This window comes from Schistocerca gregaria, chromosome 3 (genome assembly GCF_023897955.1).
Source record: "Schistocerca gregaria isolate iqSchGreg1 chromosome 3, iqSchGreg1.2, whole genome shotgun sequence".
NCBI lineage: Eukaryota > Metazoa > Arthropoda > Insecta > Orthoptera > Acrididae > Schistocerca > Schistocerca gregaria.
In genome coordinates this window covers 416,915,831-416,932,762 of record NC_064922.1, presented here as the reverse complement: position 1 = coordinate 416,932,762, position 16,932 = coordinate 416,915,831, and the positions used below count along the sequence as shown (strand labels likewise).

Here is a 16,932-nt window from a genome sequence, read left to right as displayed (position 1 = left end):
GTCAACTACCCTGGCCAGCAAGATCTCCGGATCTGTCCCCCATTGAGCATGTTTGGGACTGGATGAAGCGTCGTCTCACGCGGTCTGCACGTCCAGCACGAATGCTGGTCCAACTGAGGCGCCAGGTGGAAATGGCATGGCAAGCCGTTCCACAGGACTACATCCAGCATCTCTACGATCGTCTCCATGGGAGAATAGCAGCCTGCATTGCTGCGAAAGGTGGATATACACTGTACTAGTGCCGACATTGTGCATGCTCTGTTGCCTGTGTCTATGTGCCTGTGGTTCTGTCAGTGTGATTATGTGATGTATATGACCCCAGGAATGTGTCAATAAAGTTTCCCCTTCCTGGAACAATGAATTCACAGTGTTCTTATTTCAATTTCCAGGAGTATATATATATATATATATATATATATATATATATATATATATATATATATAAAATAGAAAGAAACTTCCACATGGGAAAAATATATTAAAAACAAAGATTCCAAGACTTACCAAGCGGGAAAGCGCTGGCAGACAGGCACATGAACAAAACACACAAACACACACACAGAATTACTAGCTTTTGCAACCGATGGTTGCTTCTTCAGGAAGGAGAGGGAAAGACGAAAGGATGTGGGTTTTAAGGGAGAGGGTAAGGAGTCATTCCAATCCCGGGAGCGGAAAGACTTCCCTTAGGGGAAAAAAAGGACAGATATACACTTGCACACACACACACATATCCATCCGCACATACACCAAATGTGTCTCTGTCGGCTTGAATGGCGAAAGCCAGGACACAGAAAGGATTCATTTGGCAGCAACCACACATGTTTCAGGTATCACACATAATTAAATGTGGTTGGAGCATAAAATAAGTAGGAGGCTGTGTTTGTTACATTTAATAGAATGAGCATTCCAGTGCATTACATTCTCAACGTATCCTGTCACTGTTGCATCCAGACTTAGTGGAAATTCTGTGATGAATTCCTACATTACTGTAGCTCAATCCTGCAAGTGCACCATCCTTTACTCCTATTATAATTATTATTACATTGTACGTTGCTTTGATTAAACCATACTGAACAATTAGGTGCTCGTGACATGTTACTGAATGTGCTCTTTCCTGTGCATTTCTCTGTTGCACTTTCTATACCCTATTCGGTTCATTATTGCTTCTGTAGCTGTTAAAAATGTGATGCCTTTCACTGGTATATACAGCTGTACATTTGTACAACTTGGGGTGTCTGTTGAAGCAGGCAAATGTCGGCTTGTGTCTGTGTATGTGCAGATGGATATGTATGTGTGTGCACAAGTGTGTACCTGTCCTTTTCTCCCCCTAAGATTAGCCTTTCCGCTCCCGGGTTTGGAACGACTCCTTACCCTCTCCCTTAAAACCCACATTCTTTCGTCTTTCCCTCTCCTTCCCTCATTCCTTACGAAGCAACCATTAGTTGCGAAAGCTTGAATTTTGTGTGTATGTTTGTGTTTATTTGTGTGTCTATCGACCTGCCAGTGCTTTTGTTTGGTAAGTCAAATCATCTTTGTTTTTAGATATATTTTTCCCACGTGGAATGTTTCCCTCTATATATATATATATATATATATATATATATATATATATATATATATATATATATATATTAAAAACAAAGATTCCAAGACTTACCAAGCGGGAAAGCGCCGGCAGACAGGCACATGAACAAAACACACAAACACACACACACAGAATTGCTAGCTTTCGCAACCGATGGTTGCTTCTTCAGGAAAGAGAGGGAAAGACGAAAGGATGTGGGTTTTAAGGGAGAGGGTAAGGAGTCATTCCAATCCCGGGAGCGGAAAGACTTCCCTTGGGGGAAAAAAAGGACAGATGTACACTCGCACACACACACACACATATCCATCCGCACATACACAGACACCTGTGTGCGGATGGATATGTGTGTGTGTGTGTGTGTGTGTGCGTGCGAGTGTACATCTGTCCTTTTTTTCCCCCAAGGGAAGTCTTTCCGCTCCCGGGATTGGAATGACTCCTTACCCTCTCCCTTAAAACCCACATCCTTTCGTCTTTCCCTCTCTTTCCTGAAGAAGCAACCATCAGTTGCGAAAGCTAGCAATTCTGTGTGTGTGTTTGTGTGTTTTGTTCATGTGCCTGTCTGCCGGCGCTTTCCCGCTTGGTAAGTCTTTTTCTTTAAAAAACATTCCACATGGGAAAAATATGTTAAAAACAAAGATTCCATGGCTTACCAAACGGGAAAGTGCTGGTAGATAGACACAATAAAAAAAACACACACTCAAAATTTCAAGCTTTCGCAACCAACGGTTGCTTCGTCAGGAAAGAGGGAAGAAGAAGGAAAGGCAAAAGGATGTGGGTTTTAAGGAAGAGGGTAAGGAGTCATTCCAATCCCGGGAGCGGAAAGACTTACCTTAGGGAGAAAAAAGGACAGGTATACACTCGCGCGCACGCGCACGCGCACACACACACACACACACACACACACACACACACACACACACACACATCCATCTTGGCTGTTGTTGATGATTTGAATTCAAAAATATTTACTTTGTCTTCTTGGGTGAAGAAATTTTGGAAAAATGTGTTTTATAGCTCTGCTTTAGCGGCACTGACATCAATGACTTCACTGTTTTTGTTGCACAGTGAACATATTGATTGTGTCTTGCCACTGGTGTGCTTTATGTATGACCAGAATCTATTTGGGTTTTCTGCCAGATTTCGAGATGTAGTTTCATTGTGGAAATTATTAAAAGCATCTGTGTCTCATTTGTGAACAGGAAACTTCCCTAATGTTCCTGAGTCCTTCACAGTAGGCCAGACATCACACTGACCACATCCACCGTACCTCTTCGTCTGAAGGGTATGCACCTAGCAAGTAACCAAGCATAAACAGCAATTTTTCCAAGCTGATGAGAGATGTCTGACCCAGAGACAGCCACCAGTCTGACGCAAAGGTTGCATCCCTTACGGCACTTACTCCAATGCAACAATCATGACACTTGTTTCTAGTATGTGGTCAGTCTTGGCACTGCTCCCTTTGAGACACTTTTCTCCTCAAGTATGAAATGATGTTATAGACAACAGCATTCTACTTCCCATTCTGAACCAACTTTGGCCATCCTCTAGTTAGGCAATGATCTGCCATGTTTCGACATACAAATGAATTTGCTGTATAATAATACTTCTGTACAACTACTGTATCCTGCGTGAACATAACATCTACTCTGAACCACTGCACACAAGAGCTCTGCCTACACCAGTGGTTTTTGGCACAGCAAGTGTTCCAATTATGAACTTCCTTGTATTTTAGATGCTTGCATCTTTGTACAGTTTAGCTTGTACTGTGTACCATGAGACACCTTTTTATCTTTAAGATCCATTAACTTATATCAATAAGTTTCCAACAAATGCATGCATGCACATACATACATACGTAGCTACATATGTATGCCTGTATGTACACTGAAGTGCCAAAGAAACTGGTATAGACATGAAGATTCAAATACAGAGATATGTGAACAGACAAAATATCGCACTACAGTCAGCAACGTCTATATAAGACAACACGTGTTGTTAGATTGGTTACTGCTGCTACAATGGCAGGTTGTCAAGATTTAAGCGAGTCTAAACATGGTGTTATAGTTTGGGCACAAGTGATGGGACATAGCATCTCCGAGGTAGTGATGAAATGGGGATTTTTCCCTTACGACCATTTCATGAGTGTGCCATGACTATCAGGAATCTGGTAAAACATCAAATCTCAGACATTGCTGCACGAATGGAACCAATGATGACTGAAGAGAATTGCTCAGTCTGACAGAAGTGCAAACCTTTGGTAATTCAATGCTGAGACATCAACAAATGTCAGTGTGTAAACCATTCAACAAAACATCATCGATATAGGCTTCTGGAGCCAAAGGTCCACTCGTGTACCCTGATGACTGCACAACACAAAGCTTTACATCTCGCCTGGGCCTGTCAACACCAACACTGTTCTGCTGATGACTGGAAGCATGTTGCCTTGTCGGACGAGTCTCATTTCAAATTGTATTGAGCAGATGAACATGTACAGGTATGGAGATATCATCACGAGTCCATGGACCTTGCGTGTCAGCAGGGGACTGTTGAGCTGGTGGAGGCTCTGTAATGGTGTGGAGTGTCTGCAGTTGGAGTGATATGGGACCCCTGATACATCTAGATATGACTAACAGGTGACATGTACATAAGCATTCATGTCCATTGTGCATTCCGACGGACTTGGGCAATTCCAGCTAGCCAATGCAACATGACATATCCAGAATTGCTACAGAGTGGCTCCAGGAACACTCTTCTGAGTTTAAACACTTCCACTGGCCACCAAACTCCACAGACATGAACGTTACTGAGCATATGCCTTGGAATGTGCTGTTCAGAAGAAATCTCCCTCCGCTTTGTACTCTTATGGATTTATGGACAGTCCTGCAGGATTCATGGTCTCAACTCCATCCAGCACTACTTCAGACATTAGTCAAGCCCATGCCAGTACATATGAATAAGAGTATGGTGTATTTTTTTAAAATCTTATTTGGTTTGTACAACTGAGCATTCAAGGAAGATGGTTAGCACTGACCCACCCTTGTTTCAGTTTAGAGCACTGTTGAGCTGGCCAACAATGGGGTGGGTGAGTTAACAGTTTTGCAGTGCAAAGAAGAGTTTCACGGGATTGATGTAACTGTATGGTTGTGCCAATTTTAATCAGAAGCAGTTGATGCTCTGACCAGGTATAAATGATTCATTTATGAATAGTGAAGTTATTGCACAAGCATATTAACAAAGGAATGTCACATGTGGAAAGTGAATTGTCAGAAAATATATTTGATAATTTATATTTATATCAGTACTATGTGCAATCGTGCCAAATCCAACCACTGTTAAGCAAAATGTTAATTGGTGAGACAGACTATTCTAACAACAAGTGTAATATTGCTTGTTTCAAAAATGGCTTCGTGTCACACAGAGTCAAAACTTCACTTGGTAAAAGAAAGCTGAAAATAAAGGGAAAACTTATTTTGTTTTAGGTGCCAAGGCTCAATAGTTTCTGAGAAAATTTTGATGCTGCTTCAACAATTGGCATCCACAGCATTAATGCAGGCCAGTCAGTAGCATAGTGGCCAAGAGCGCAGTTTTGAATTTTTGCATTATATATTCACACCCAATCTTACTTTTTTTTCCTTTTATCATCATGGAAGTAAAGGGTGGGCCAGAAGGCAGAGTAGGATTTGACACATATATATCTTGTTTGCTAACATTTCTGTTGCTTCTGCTACAGGTGCATATCATAACTGATGCCTTGGAGATTGTGCATGATAAATTACACCAAGGAAGAATGACTAAAAATAGTGGAATTTTATTTTCAAAACAACAGGTTTATTATTCTATAATGTAACTGGATAGATAAAAAAAATCTACTCACCAAGCAGCAGTAGGAGAATGCATACAAAAAAGGTTAAATTCGTACAAGCTTTCAGAGCCAGTGGCTCCTTCTTCTGGCAGAAGAATTGAAGGGGAAGGAAGAGGGGTACAGCCATGACCTCAGTGCCTGTTTCACCAACTGGATTCTTCCCCCAAATACCAGTTCCTCAGAACTCCACAGGCGGAAACTAGCGCTACAACATGTCTTTGCTTCTCGCCAACCACCTGGCCTTAATTTACATGAATTCCTTCCATATCAGTATTTCTTCCCAGTAACTAGTTCTTTATTCACTCCATTTTACTTTTCTACATCTTTCATTCTCTGACCCGTCTACCATTCGCCATCTCCCTCCCACCTCTGTTACATACAATACACTTAGCTTTTCACTCGTATTAACCTGTGCACGATGTTTTAGTAGAAATCTCTGTCTTGCATATTACTCTGTCGTACCTTGTGAAGAACCAGAAACATCAATAAGGAGACGTTCTAGGGAATTAGGGATGCCCTAAAACACTTAAGGAGAATTTTAAAAAATGGTTTAGCAATGTTTCCATGCAAAATACAGTTAGTGCAGGAACTGAGGCCTGTGCACCACAAACTGCACCGAAATTTTGCAATTTGCACTCCAGAATTACCCAGAGGAACCAATGAATTTATTTGTCAACTTACCATGGCAGACAAAGCTCATTTCCATTCGAATTGCTTCATCAATAAATAGAAGTGTAGGTTCTGGGGTAAAGCAAACCCAAAGATAATTTATCAGTGCCAACTACAGCATAAAATGTGCACAGATTGGTGTGGGGTACCTTGCACAAAGTTATCGGGCCTTCCTTCTTCAAAACTGACAATGGTGGCAGTTTGTCAATTATTGGTGAGATACATCGGGATTTGATTGATAAATTTTGGTGCCCTGCAGTAGAAAATCATCCTGAAATTTGGTTTCAGCAGGATGGAGCAACCTACCATAGGCCAGAGCCACAATGAACCATCTGAGGCAACTGTTCAGTGAACAGATTATTTCAAGAAATTCCCATGTTAACTAGCTGCCATGATCCCCTGACCTTATGGCTCTGGGGATATCTTAATGAATGTATGTACGTGAACAAACTGCTTACACTTCAGTGGCTCAAGGGGAATATCCATGCAAAATTCAGCATTAATCTCTCAGATCTTAATCACTGTAGTGAATAATGCAATCGAAAGAGCACAACTTTGTGAAGCTGCAAATGGAGGTCATTTGAAGGAAGTTGTTATCCATACACAATATCCACATGCTAAACACTGACTGAATGGAATATCAATAAAACTGGTTCACAACTAACCAAGCTATTTACATGTTAAATCCAACTCTGCCTTCTGTCCTACCCTGTAAGTTACACCAATGACAGCAACATTTTTGAGACATCAAGAAATACAATAGAATTATTGAGAAAAAAGAAAACATTTCAAATCTTATCAAAATTTGATTTTATCATCATATATCTTATATAAACTTGTATGAAAAACATATAAACTCTAATATTTCAAATTCTGCATGGTGATATCCACTATCTAAAAAAACATCTATAGTAACTGAAAGCACCACAGCCAATTTGGAAAAGAGCACATCACAGTCACATACTATAGTTTCAAATGCTAAATACCTATCAATCAGGTGACAATTTCATGGCAAATAAGCATATCAAAGTAGTTTCTCGACAGCTGGATCCTACAGTTGGTAACAGATCTACATTTTTATTTTATTAACTGCATTGCTTCTACATGTGATTTACATTTGTTTGCTATGTGAGGAGAATAAGGCACTTTTGTGATTCTTCACCTATCGGTAAAAGTATACATCACACGGATGAAAGAAAGGCGTACACATTGGCGTAATTACTTTAAATTAACACATCGCTATTCTGATTTTATTGCTGACCAGGCCATCACATAAGGAGCTACAGCTTTGTCTATCCCATGAGCCAAGAATGTACAGAAACAGCTCAATTTTTACATAAGCTCACAAAACTTTGTCGAAAGTTTGATGAAAAGTATCTTTTGCGAGTTTTCCAGATGTGGTGGCTGTTGCATACCCATTACGATGCCATTCCATTGGACAATTCATGTCTCACTGGATTGGAGGACTAAATTTGCCACTGACTTCTTGGAGACAAACAAAAACTGTTAGTAACAGTTGTTCAGAAAGTGTTAATCCTTATCAAGTGTACAAGAATAAAAGTACAAATAACTATCACACAGGAGGATCCAAGCGATAAGTGGATTATAGAGTCAAGATAAATATAAAATAATTTATTCTTAGGCAATTGATCATTTTACAAAACATTGGTCATATGGTTACAACATGAGTTTGGGGCTGTGGGCAACAGCTGCAGCAGCTCATTGCAGTCAAAGTTTTGAATTCAGAGTCTCAAACACTTGTTGCAATTCACTCAACAGGAAAACAGAATTCAGCAGCATCATGTCATCAAATATATCAGCACCAAAGACAAGTGTATGCTTGAAAAATTATTGCAAACAGCAAGATACTTTCAACTTCAAATTTCCACCATAATTTCTGAATTCAACCTGATTTTGTTATAAGTACAGATGAAGCAAAATGTATCACATCTCTAGTACGCAAATGTTATTGTTCTCGGCTGAGAAAGCAACAGAAATAATAGACGGCCAATCGAAAAAAGAAATCCTTGTCAGTTCTTTGACACATTTTGTGACCTTACATAAAAATTGAGCCATTACTATAAATTACAGACTCTTGGGGTGTGCAACACTATACCTCCTTACAAAGGTCTGATTCTCGATGAAACTAGAATATCAAAATGTTCATTAAACGTAATTCCACCAAAGTGTATGCCATTCTGTCAGGCCTATACCATATAGTGTTACTGACAGGTGAAGAATGCCTTTTTCTCATTGCACAGCAAACAGAAATTGATAAAATATGCCCTTAGAACCATAATCAATTGCAGCTCCATCTGTCAAGTAAATGGTTTGATACATTTCGTCTGCTATGAAATTATTGTCAGACTGCAAGATATTTAACAATGTCAATGAAGTTGCTTTTTCTAATGACTTCCATCTTGCTCATGGTGGTTTGATTTTTAATGTTCTGAATGTTTTTATGATAGATGTTACCACGGGCAATACTCTCTCTCTCTCTCTCTCTCTCTCTCTCTCTGACACACACACACACACACACACACACACACACACACACACACACACACACACACAAATTGATATACTGGAATGTGTCTGTTTTTCATTTTCAATTAATGTTAGTTACATAAGGTTATACAAGATTTGTGATGATAAAACATAATTTCAGTAACATTTTAAATGTTTATTTCTTTTGTAAATAATTCCACTGCATTTCTTGGTGTCACTTGTCACACCATACCAATATCACTGGTGTCACATTCTGCCATGCGAATAACAGAAAAAAATAATTAAATAAGAATGGATTTGAACATTGAGCACAAAGGCTACAAACTTGCTTGGTATAACAGTACACATACAAAGTGACCCAGCAGCATCAAAACTTTGTTATTTTCTCAGAAACTATTGAGTGTTGACATTTAACACAAATGATGTTCCCTTTTATTTTTGCCCTTCAGCCAACAAGAGAAGTTTTGACTGTGTGAAAAATGACCTATTTTGGGTCCCCTTTGAAAGTAAAGCAGTGGCTTGTTTGGGAATGAATGAGAAAAACTATGAATAGCGATATAAATAAGAGTAGAACTTTTTTGGGGTGTATGAACTTCACTAACAATATGAGCAGTGTATTTAGACTTTTATGTTCTCTCATTTAAAGAACCCTCACCATTTAAGCAAAAACTGACATACTTTATTGCAGACATATTCTTGAAATAAATTAGGACTACAGTGCACTTCTTTCAGTAAATGTACATGTGAGCTGATTGAAAGCTACTCCCTCCTCCCTTAGTTAATGTGACTGATGCCTTTCCTAAATGATTACCCATAGTAATAAGAAATAAAAGGAGACGAGGAAGACACATAACAGTGTATAAACACATACCATGACATAAAAATTAATTTTTGGGTTCAGTGCCTCAATCTGTAGAAACAGAATGTTTATAGGATAGCTCTGTCTGTCTGTCTGTCTGTCCATCCATCCATCTGAATATTTAGAGCCCTTTTTCTCAGGAACAGGTAGGCACAAAGTTCAAGTTTATGTCACATACTAAGGTCTATGGTCTCCTGCCAATGTAAAAAAATTTGAGCTTCTAAGTCAATGCAATCCAAAGATTTGGACACCTGGGTCATGTATTTTTATACTTGCAAACTCCCTCGCCAAAACCTATACGAAACATCCTGTAGATATAAAATCATTAAATTTGACAAGAAGCAAAGTTTCACAGTAGAAGTAAAGAGCAAAAATGTGAAAATTGTTAAATTGTAAAAAAATACTTTTTGCATTAGAACGTAAATTGTGTTCATCATCCATTAAAAGCATGATAGAGGAACATTACAGCAAGCAAACATAAAATGTAATTTGTATTCATGTTTTAGAAAGCAAATAATATTTCATTAAATCTTCTATATGAACTTGAGTCCCTTGCTTGGTGCTTCCTGTATATCCAGGTTAGTCTGAGGAGCTAAAGATTTTGATACAGTCTTTGAATTCCCATGTTTTTGAATGCCAGTGTCTGTATCAAATACAGGCAAAAATTGTTGAGGGTCTAGACACACACACACACACACACACACACACACACACACACACTCTCTCTCTCTCTCTCTCTCTCTCTCTCTCTCTCTCTCTCTCTCTCTCTCTGTGTGTGTGTGTGTGTGTGTGTGTGTGTGTGTGTGTGTGTGTTTAACTGACCACAAACCACAATTTGGGGCACTCAACTTTAAACTTAAGCTATAAAACTGTGGCCTATAACCGGGCAGTGATAACATGAGTAATAGAATCAATGTTTGATATGTCTCACTAAAGCACTCCACACTATTCACATAGACATAAATAAGAAACACAAAGCAGAAGCAAAGAAATATTTTTCTATTAAGCTGGTATGAAACAAGTTCTTAAACAAGCAACTGGGTGTAAAAATGTTACTTGCAGAATATTTCAGTGACACAGCTCATCGTCATCGTAATACTCTGCTGAAGAGATTGAGATGTACTTATACAAAGTGTAAACAATGACTGTTTACAACAAATCACAGTGGTTTTGGGGAAGTTAAAATGAATGATATGATATATGACAACTGTGATCTATCAAACTGGTAAAAAATTTCAATTGACCTACAAAACCATGTAAGCATTCCATACGAAATTTTCAATACCCTCTCATTCTCTTACACCACTCTTTTCATCAGCTAATACATGAGCATTATTAATTTAAACTTTCCTATGAGGGTAATGAAACAAAAAAGTTGTAAATGTTATGCAAAAACTAATTATATTTGAAATTCAGCTTCAACTTATCTCTCAGAATCACAGCAGTTTCATAGTATGAAGGCTGGAAACCAAATGATTTAACTGTTAATTTTATGCTGTTAACATTCACAACATTTTTAAATAAAATTTTCACAAATGTCAATTTCACATTTTGTAAGTGCAAAAGCAAAGGGTTTTTATACTGAAGGACAAATTTAGCCAAAATCTTGCTTGGTATGGATACACTTGTCTACACCCTGTACCAATTGCAGATGCTTCCTTGCAGTATTTCCATTACTTTCTCTGCTCCAATTCATGCAAAACTGTCTCTTATGTAATCTGGTTCCTTTACATGCATTGGAAGACTTAATGTTCTGCACTAAGTTTGGACCTTGTAACACAAGGCATAGACACAAGTTATCAATGTTTTAGGTTTAATTCAATTGCAAGGAAATAATTTCTGAAAAAGAGTAATCTGTTAACATTTAATACCAATTTAAGTGTTAGGAAATCTTTTCTGATAGTATTTGTCTGAAGTGTATCCTTGTATGGAAGTGAAACGAGGATGATAAGCATTTCAGACAAGAAGAGAATAGAAGCTTTTGAAGCAAGGTGTGCTCATGGAATCACCCATTTAGTAATGGAGAGAAGAGCGAGTGATAAAAATTGCAGAGGGAGACCAAGGCTTGAATACATAGTAAGCACACTGTACTGGGTGGAGCTCACAGTAGTTACTTGGAGTTGAAGAGTGTTGTACAGGTTAGACTAGCATGGAGAGCTGCATCAAACCATCTTCCAACTGAAGACAACAACAATAACAACAACAAATACAACACCAACACCACTTAACCACAAGATGTAATCATGAAAATACGATAGGAGGCTAAAGAATGATAGTTAAGGAAGATCCCTAAGTTATGGATGCAGGCAGGGTATAGCAAGAGAACAGAGGGCACAAATGCAGCACCATTCCAATATGAGCATTCACAAATGCAGATACAAAAGATGCTGTCCGAGATGTAGTTAGGCTTTGTGAATATACTGAAGTCACTATGTATCTGCAATGTCCCATAATTTCTGAAGACCTTGGCTCAATTTAAACATCTGTACAATTCTTGTACCAATAATTGTGAGCCAATTATCACCATGTGTGAGTAGATTGGGTAATGGAACAATGTTTAAAGAAGGTAGCACTGTTCAAGTCTCAATAACAATATTTTCTGATCGTTAATTTCTCTTTTCTTACAAGCTAAAATCTGATATGATTCAAAATTGATTATTATCAGTTCCTTTAAATTATATTGTGGTAGTGTACTGTAAAAAATTATAGTAATTTGGACTTAGCAGATTGTAATTTTGATTAACATCATTGCACTAGAGAAGAATATATTTTATATTTATCACAACTTGGTTTGATATAATGTATGCCCTCACAGATTGGTGACCAGCTGTATTTCAAGAAATTTAGGATACATATCTCTTGGTCAATTTGTTCTATGATAGCACTAAACGAGTCTTGAACAATATATTAGGTAGCGTATTCACAGTTAATTCCACTCAAAATAGAAATGTTACATCTGTCAACATATGATAGAATCCCATCATAATTGTAAATGTGTGACAACAGGTAAGTTACAGCTTGCACATTTGAGTGCTAGTCCTACACTTCCTGCCTCTAATGATGAATGATAAATAAATGATCTCTTCCGAGTTAAGTCAGTATACAAGAGAACACTACTAAAAGACTTAAAGCACACTGAATATAAAATGCTGAGGAGTTCCTGGCCATACTACTTCAGCATTTTGTACCTTTTCACATTACAGTAGCACTTGACAGCAATGAGGTACAATACAAAATAATGTATCAGTAACACATTCACACCTGGGAGCATACCTGAGAATTGGTTTCACACCTCACAGAAAATGATACGAGCTTTTGTAATTTTTTCTGATAATAATAAATTCAAAACATCATTTTTATTACACATGAAAATACCACCTCCTGTCTCACTAAAAAGAGAATGTACTTACTTGTGAAATTTGTCTCTGTTCTTCCTTATTACTGATTCCACCATGTCTCTGAACCTGTAACAATGTATAAATTTATTAGCATACTAAATACTGGTAGTATATGAGTAGATTTCATCCCTTACAAGGATGGCCACCGTTAGGTGGGGGGAGGAGGGAGATTAAGAAGCAGCCACTACAGCATGATGTATTCAGTAAACAGTAAAAACTAGGATTGAAACTGCTATTTTATGTATTTATGATACTCAATGCTTATACACAGAGATTTAAGAATTGAAATTTCCTTCTTATAAGTCTGAATGCAAAAAAAAAAAAAAATCAAGGTTTGTTATTTTCAATCATTATTAACACACACACACACACACACACACACACACACACACACACACACACACACACAAAGACTAGGTTTACTATCCCCATTATGCATAAGTAGTGAAACGTTCAGGATCACTTGGCACTTGGTGGTGCAGATAGAAGAGGAACAAATGGCAGTTCTGAATGGTCGGTAATGACTAAGTTCATGAAGCAAATGGCTGACTACAAACAGGGTTCAAAACACAGCAAGATCATCTTAAGCATACAAAATCCAGATTGAATGCCAAAAGAGATAAAACCATAAACAAGCAACAGTTGAGCACCCTGTCGAATGGCATGGCCTGAAAACTGAGTGGAAACTGCCAACTGGCAGGACATGAACCTATGTGCACTTTCAAAGTACACAACACTAGATCACACACCCATAGCACTCTACATTTCCACAGTCTGTGAAGCCACAAGGAACAGGGGCTGCTTGCCAGCCTCACTGTCTGTGACACCATATCAATACTGAGTCTCAGCAAGGAATCTGAACCGCTGTAAGCTACAAGTCTATGTTCTGCTAAGAATAATATCCTTAGAAATACAGCACTTTCCCAAGTCGGATCAGGCACATTTCATTGTTGTCTTTCAGGCACTGTCTTTGAAAGTTTTTCAGTATCCAGGGTAATTTATGAAAATGTAGGAATACTCAAAGACTTTCACATAATTATGCAAATTGTCATTTGCCTCACTAGTATGAGGTGATTTATTAATCAGGTAGACTACCAAACACTTAAACAGTATCTATGAAAACCTCAGTGTTGGTCGAGTTCTTGGTTTCCTAACTATTCTATTGCCACATAGAACCTGGATTCCAATACAGTTATGAGAGCAGGGTCATGAACAAGATCAAACACTTCAGACTGAAAGTACATTTATTAAGTACAACTTAAAGTATAGTTTGCCTCAGCACTCCTGTTTACATAAACACAAAATTTCAAATAGATTACAATATTACATAAAATAGTAATCTCCAGAAAAATCCAGGAATCAAACCTATCACCAGCATTTAGCTATAGCTGCTGCATCATGGTGTGCAATGCATATCAGGCAGCTCTAATATACGCAGTGGCTGCAAATACACAGCTCATAGGAAGTCTTCCACATTGCCATGTTACCCCCTCTGCTGAAAGAGGGAGGAAGAACAAAAAAACAAAGAAGAAAATACAATACGTAATGTTCGTAAAGAGCTAAAATGAGAAAACATGTTTTTCCCTTTCAATGCAGTGAATTTATGCCTGAAACATACAACCTACACAAATGAATATTTTTCCTACATTTATTTACAAGATTCAACATTACTACTTTTTACTTTCAGTAATTAGTAGGTAATTAATTCCTATCTTTTCTCATAGAAAATGCTACAATTCAAAACATCAGAATCAAAGCTATTAACTGATTATCACATATATGGAATATTTGATAAGCTGCATGTCACAAAACTTTCTCCATTTATATCAACAACATATGCACAATTCTTTTACCTAACATACTTGGTTGCTGATGGAAAGCCCTTTCCTCAACATTTAATGCATTCTCCAGCCATAAGTTAGTTCACATTACACAGTGGGTCCCCTTGTAGCTGGCTAAGTAAGCCAAATCCATTGTCTGAAGGAGGCAACTGATACTATCATCAATAGCATCATGTCTAGTACAACACTGTCACTGTCATGCATTTAATTCCTTCATATTTAAAGGAAGTTTAATTTTGTAGCCTGTGTGCATTTTTCCTAAAGGTCATACAGTGAAATATAACAATCTGTGTTCATCATAGTATGAATACCTCCACATATTTTTATTTAAATTTTGAAAGTACATAATTTCACTTTTTAACAATATAACAATTTTTGACTATTTCTACTAATCTTACAAAAATGTACGGGAATCCTTTGATACAATATTACAACTTTTTTACTTTTTGGTAGTTTCATGAGATAAAGCAAAATGCAGTCTTGAAATTGATGTAAATCAAAACTGACGAATTAGAAACATAAAAGATAATGTGGAGTTCAATTGTGACAGACTTTACTACTGCACTGCATATTGCCGTATTCAATACCACAAACAAACAGACACCATCTTAACAGGCCTTGAAGGCTCAACGGTACCGACCATCCGCCGTTTCATCCTCAGTCCTTAGGTGTCACTGGATGTGGAAATGGAGGAGAATGTGGGCAGTGCAGTGCTCTCCAGGTCACTGACAATTTTTGTGACCAGTGCCACTACTCGTCAATTGGCCTCACAATGGATGAGTGCACGCTGCTTGCGATCAGCACTCAGCAGACCCAGACGGTGACTCATCCAAGTGCTAGCCATACCCAACAACGCTTAACTCCAGTGAGCTGATGGGAACTGGTGTTACCACTGTGGCAAGGCAGTTAGCTCAGTACTATATCTATACTTACTGTCGAAAGTACTATCACATGTGGTAGGAAGTGAAATTCCTGAATTGAGGTTTTCTTGATGGCAACAATGTAGGAAGTGATCTCGGAAAAAGAGATACTCACAGAGTGGAAGTAACTTCAACTGTGTGCCCTAGGGAAGTGTGTTGGAATCCTTGTTTTCATGTTGTATAAAAATGAATCTTGCAGATTCAGCAGTAATCTCAGATTTCTTGCAGCTGATCCAGTTATCTGTGATGAAGTACAGACTGCAAGAAATGGACAAATAGTCACATCTCGACAAGATTTCAGAGTAGTGCGGAAAATGGAAACTTGAAGCAAGTGTTCAAAAATGTAAAATTTTCCACTTCATGAAACAAGAAAACATAGATAGTCTAGTCACATTAATGTGACCATCTGTCAAAAGTCTGAATAACCACCTTTTGTAGTGTGGACACGCAGAAAGAGAGTCAATGAAGTTATGGAAGGTACCAACAGGGATGCAGAATCAGGGCAACTCCAGTGCTGTGGCCAGCTGCACTAGGTTTTTCAGCTGAGGATCCATGGCACAAACAGCCCGATCGAGGTGGTCCCACATATTCTTGACTGGGTTTAAATCTGGTGAGTTTGGTGGCCAAGGGAGTATGGTTAACTCATTCTGGTACTCTTCGAACCATGCACATACACTGCGAACTGTGTGACAAGTTGCATTGTCCTGCTGATAGATGCCATTGTGCTGAAGTAAAGAAACTTTATGCAGGGGTGGGGTGGACATGGTCTCCAAGGATAGGTGCATACTTGTGATGATCCACTGGGCCTTCCAGAATGACGAGATCACCCATGGAATGTCACAAAAACATTTCCCAGACCACAACGCTCTCTCCTCTCACCTGGGCCTTCCAAAGATTGTTGCAGGCTGCTTGCTTTCAGATGTTTCATGTCATACACACTAACGGTCTTATATGCTATGAAGCATAAAACATGATTCATCTGAAAAGGCTATCTGTTACCACTCAGTGGACGCCTAGTTGCAATATTGGCCTGCTGTGGAGGCCCATATGTAGCAATATTTGCTGAATGGTCGCTGAGGAGACATTGTTGGTTCATATGGGCAGTCAGTTGCTGAACAGTTGCACATCTATTCACCCATACACCAATCCGCAGCTGTTGCTCACCCGTCATCTATGGCCTATGGTGCAGCACAGTTGGCTCAGTATTGAATTTGGCTGGTGCCCCGAGCAATATACTTTAACCACAGTGGCACACTAATAGTTTACAAGCTTAGCCATTTCTTAAATGCT

General features: G+C 38.4%; 1 protein-coding gene across 2 annotated transcripts in view; it reads right to left on the bottom strand.

Annotated features, from left to right (window-relative positions):
* The window catches only part of LOC126354335 (protein disulfide-isomerase TMX3), a 168,098-nt gene that overhangs the window by 31,801 nt on the left and 119,365 nt on the right, over positions 1–16,932 (bottom strand). For both annotated transcript variants that reach the window (XM_050003900.1, XM_050003901.1), the window contains exon 8: positions 12,894–12,947. In XM_050003900.1, the coding sequence (XP_049859857.1) occupies positions 12,894–12,947 (54 nt within the window). The remainder of the gene's footprint in view (positions 1–12,893; positions 12,948–16,932) is intronic.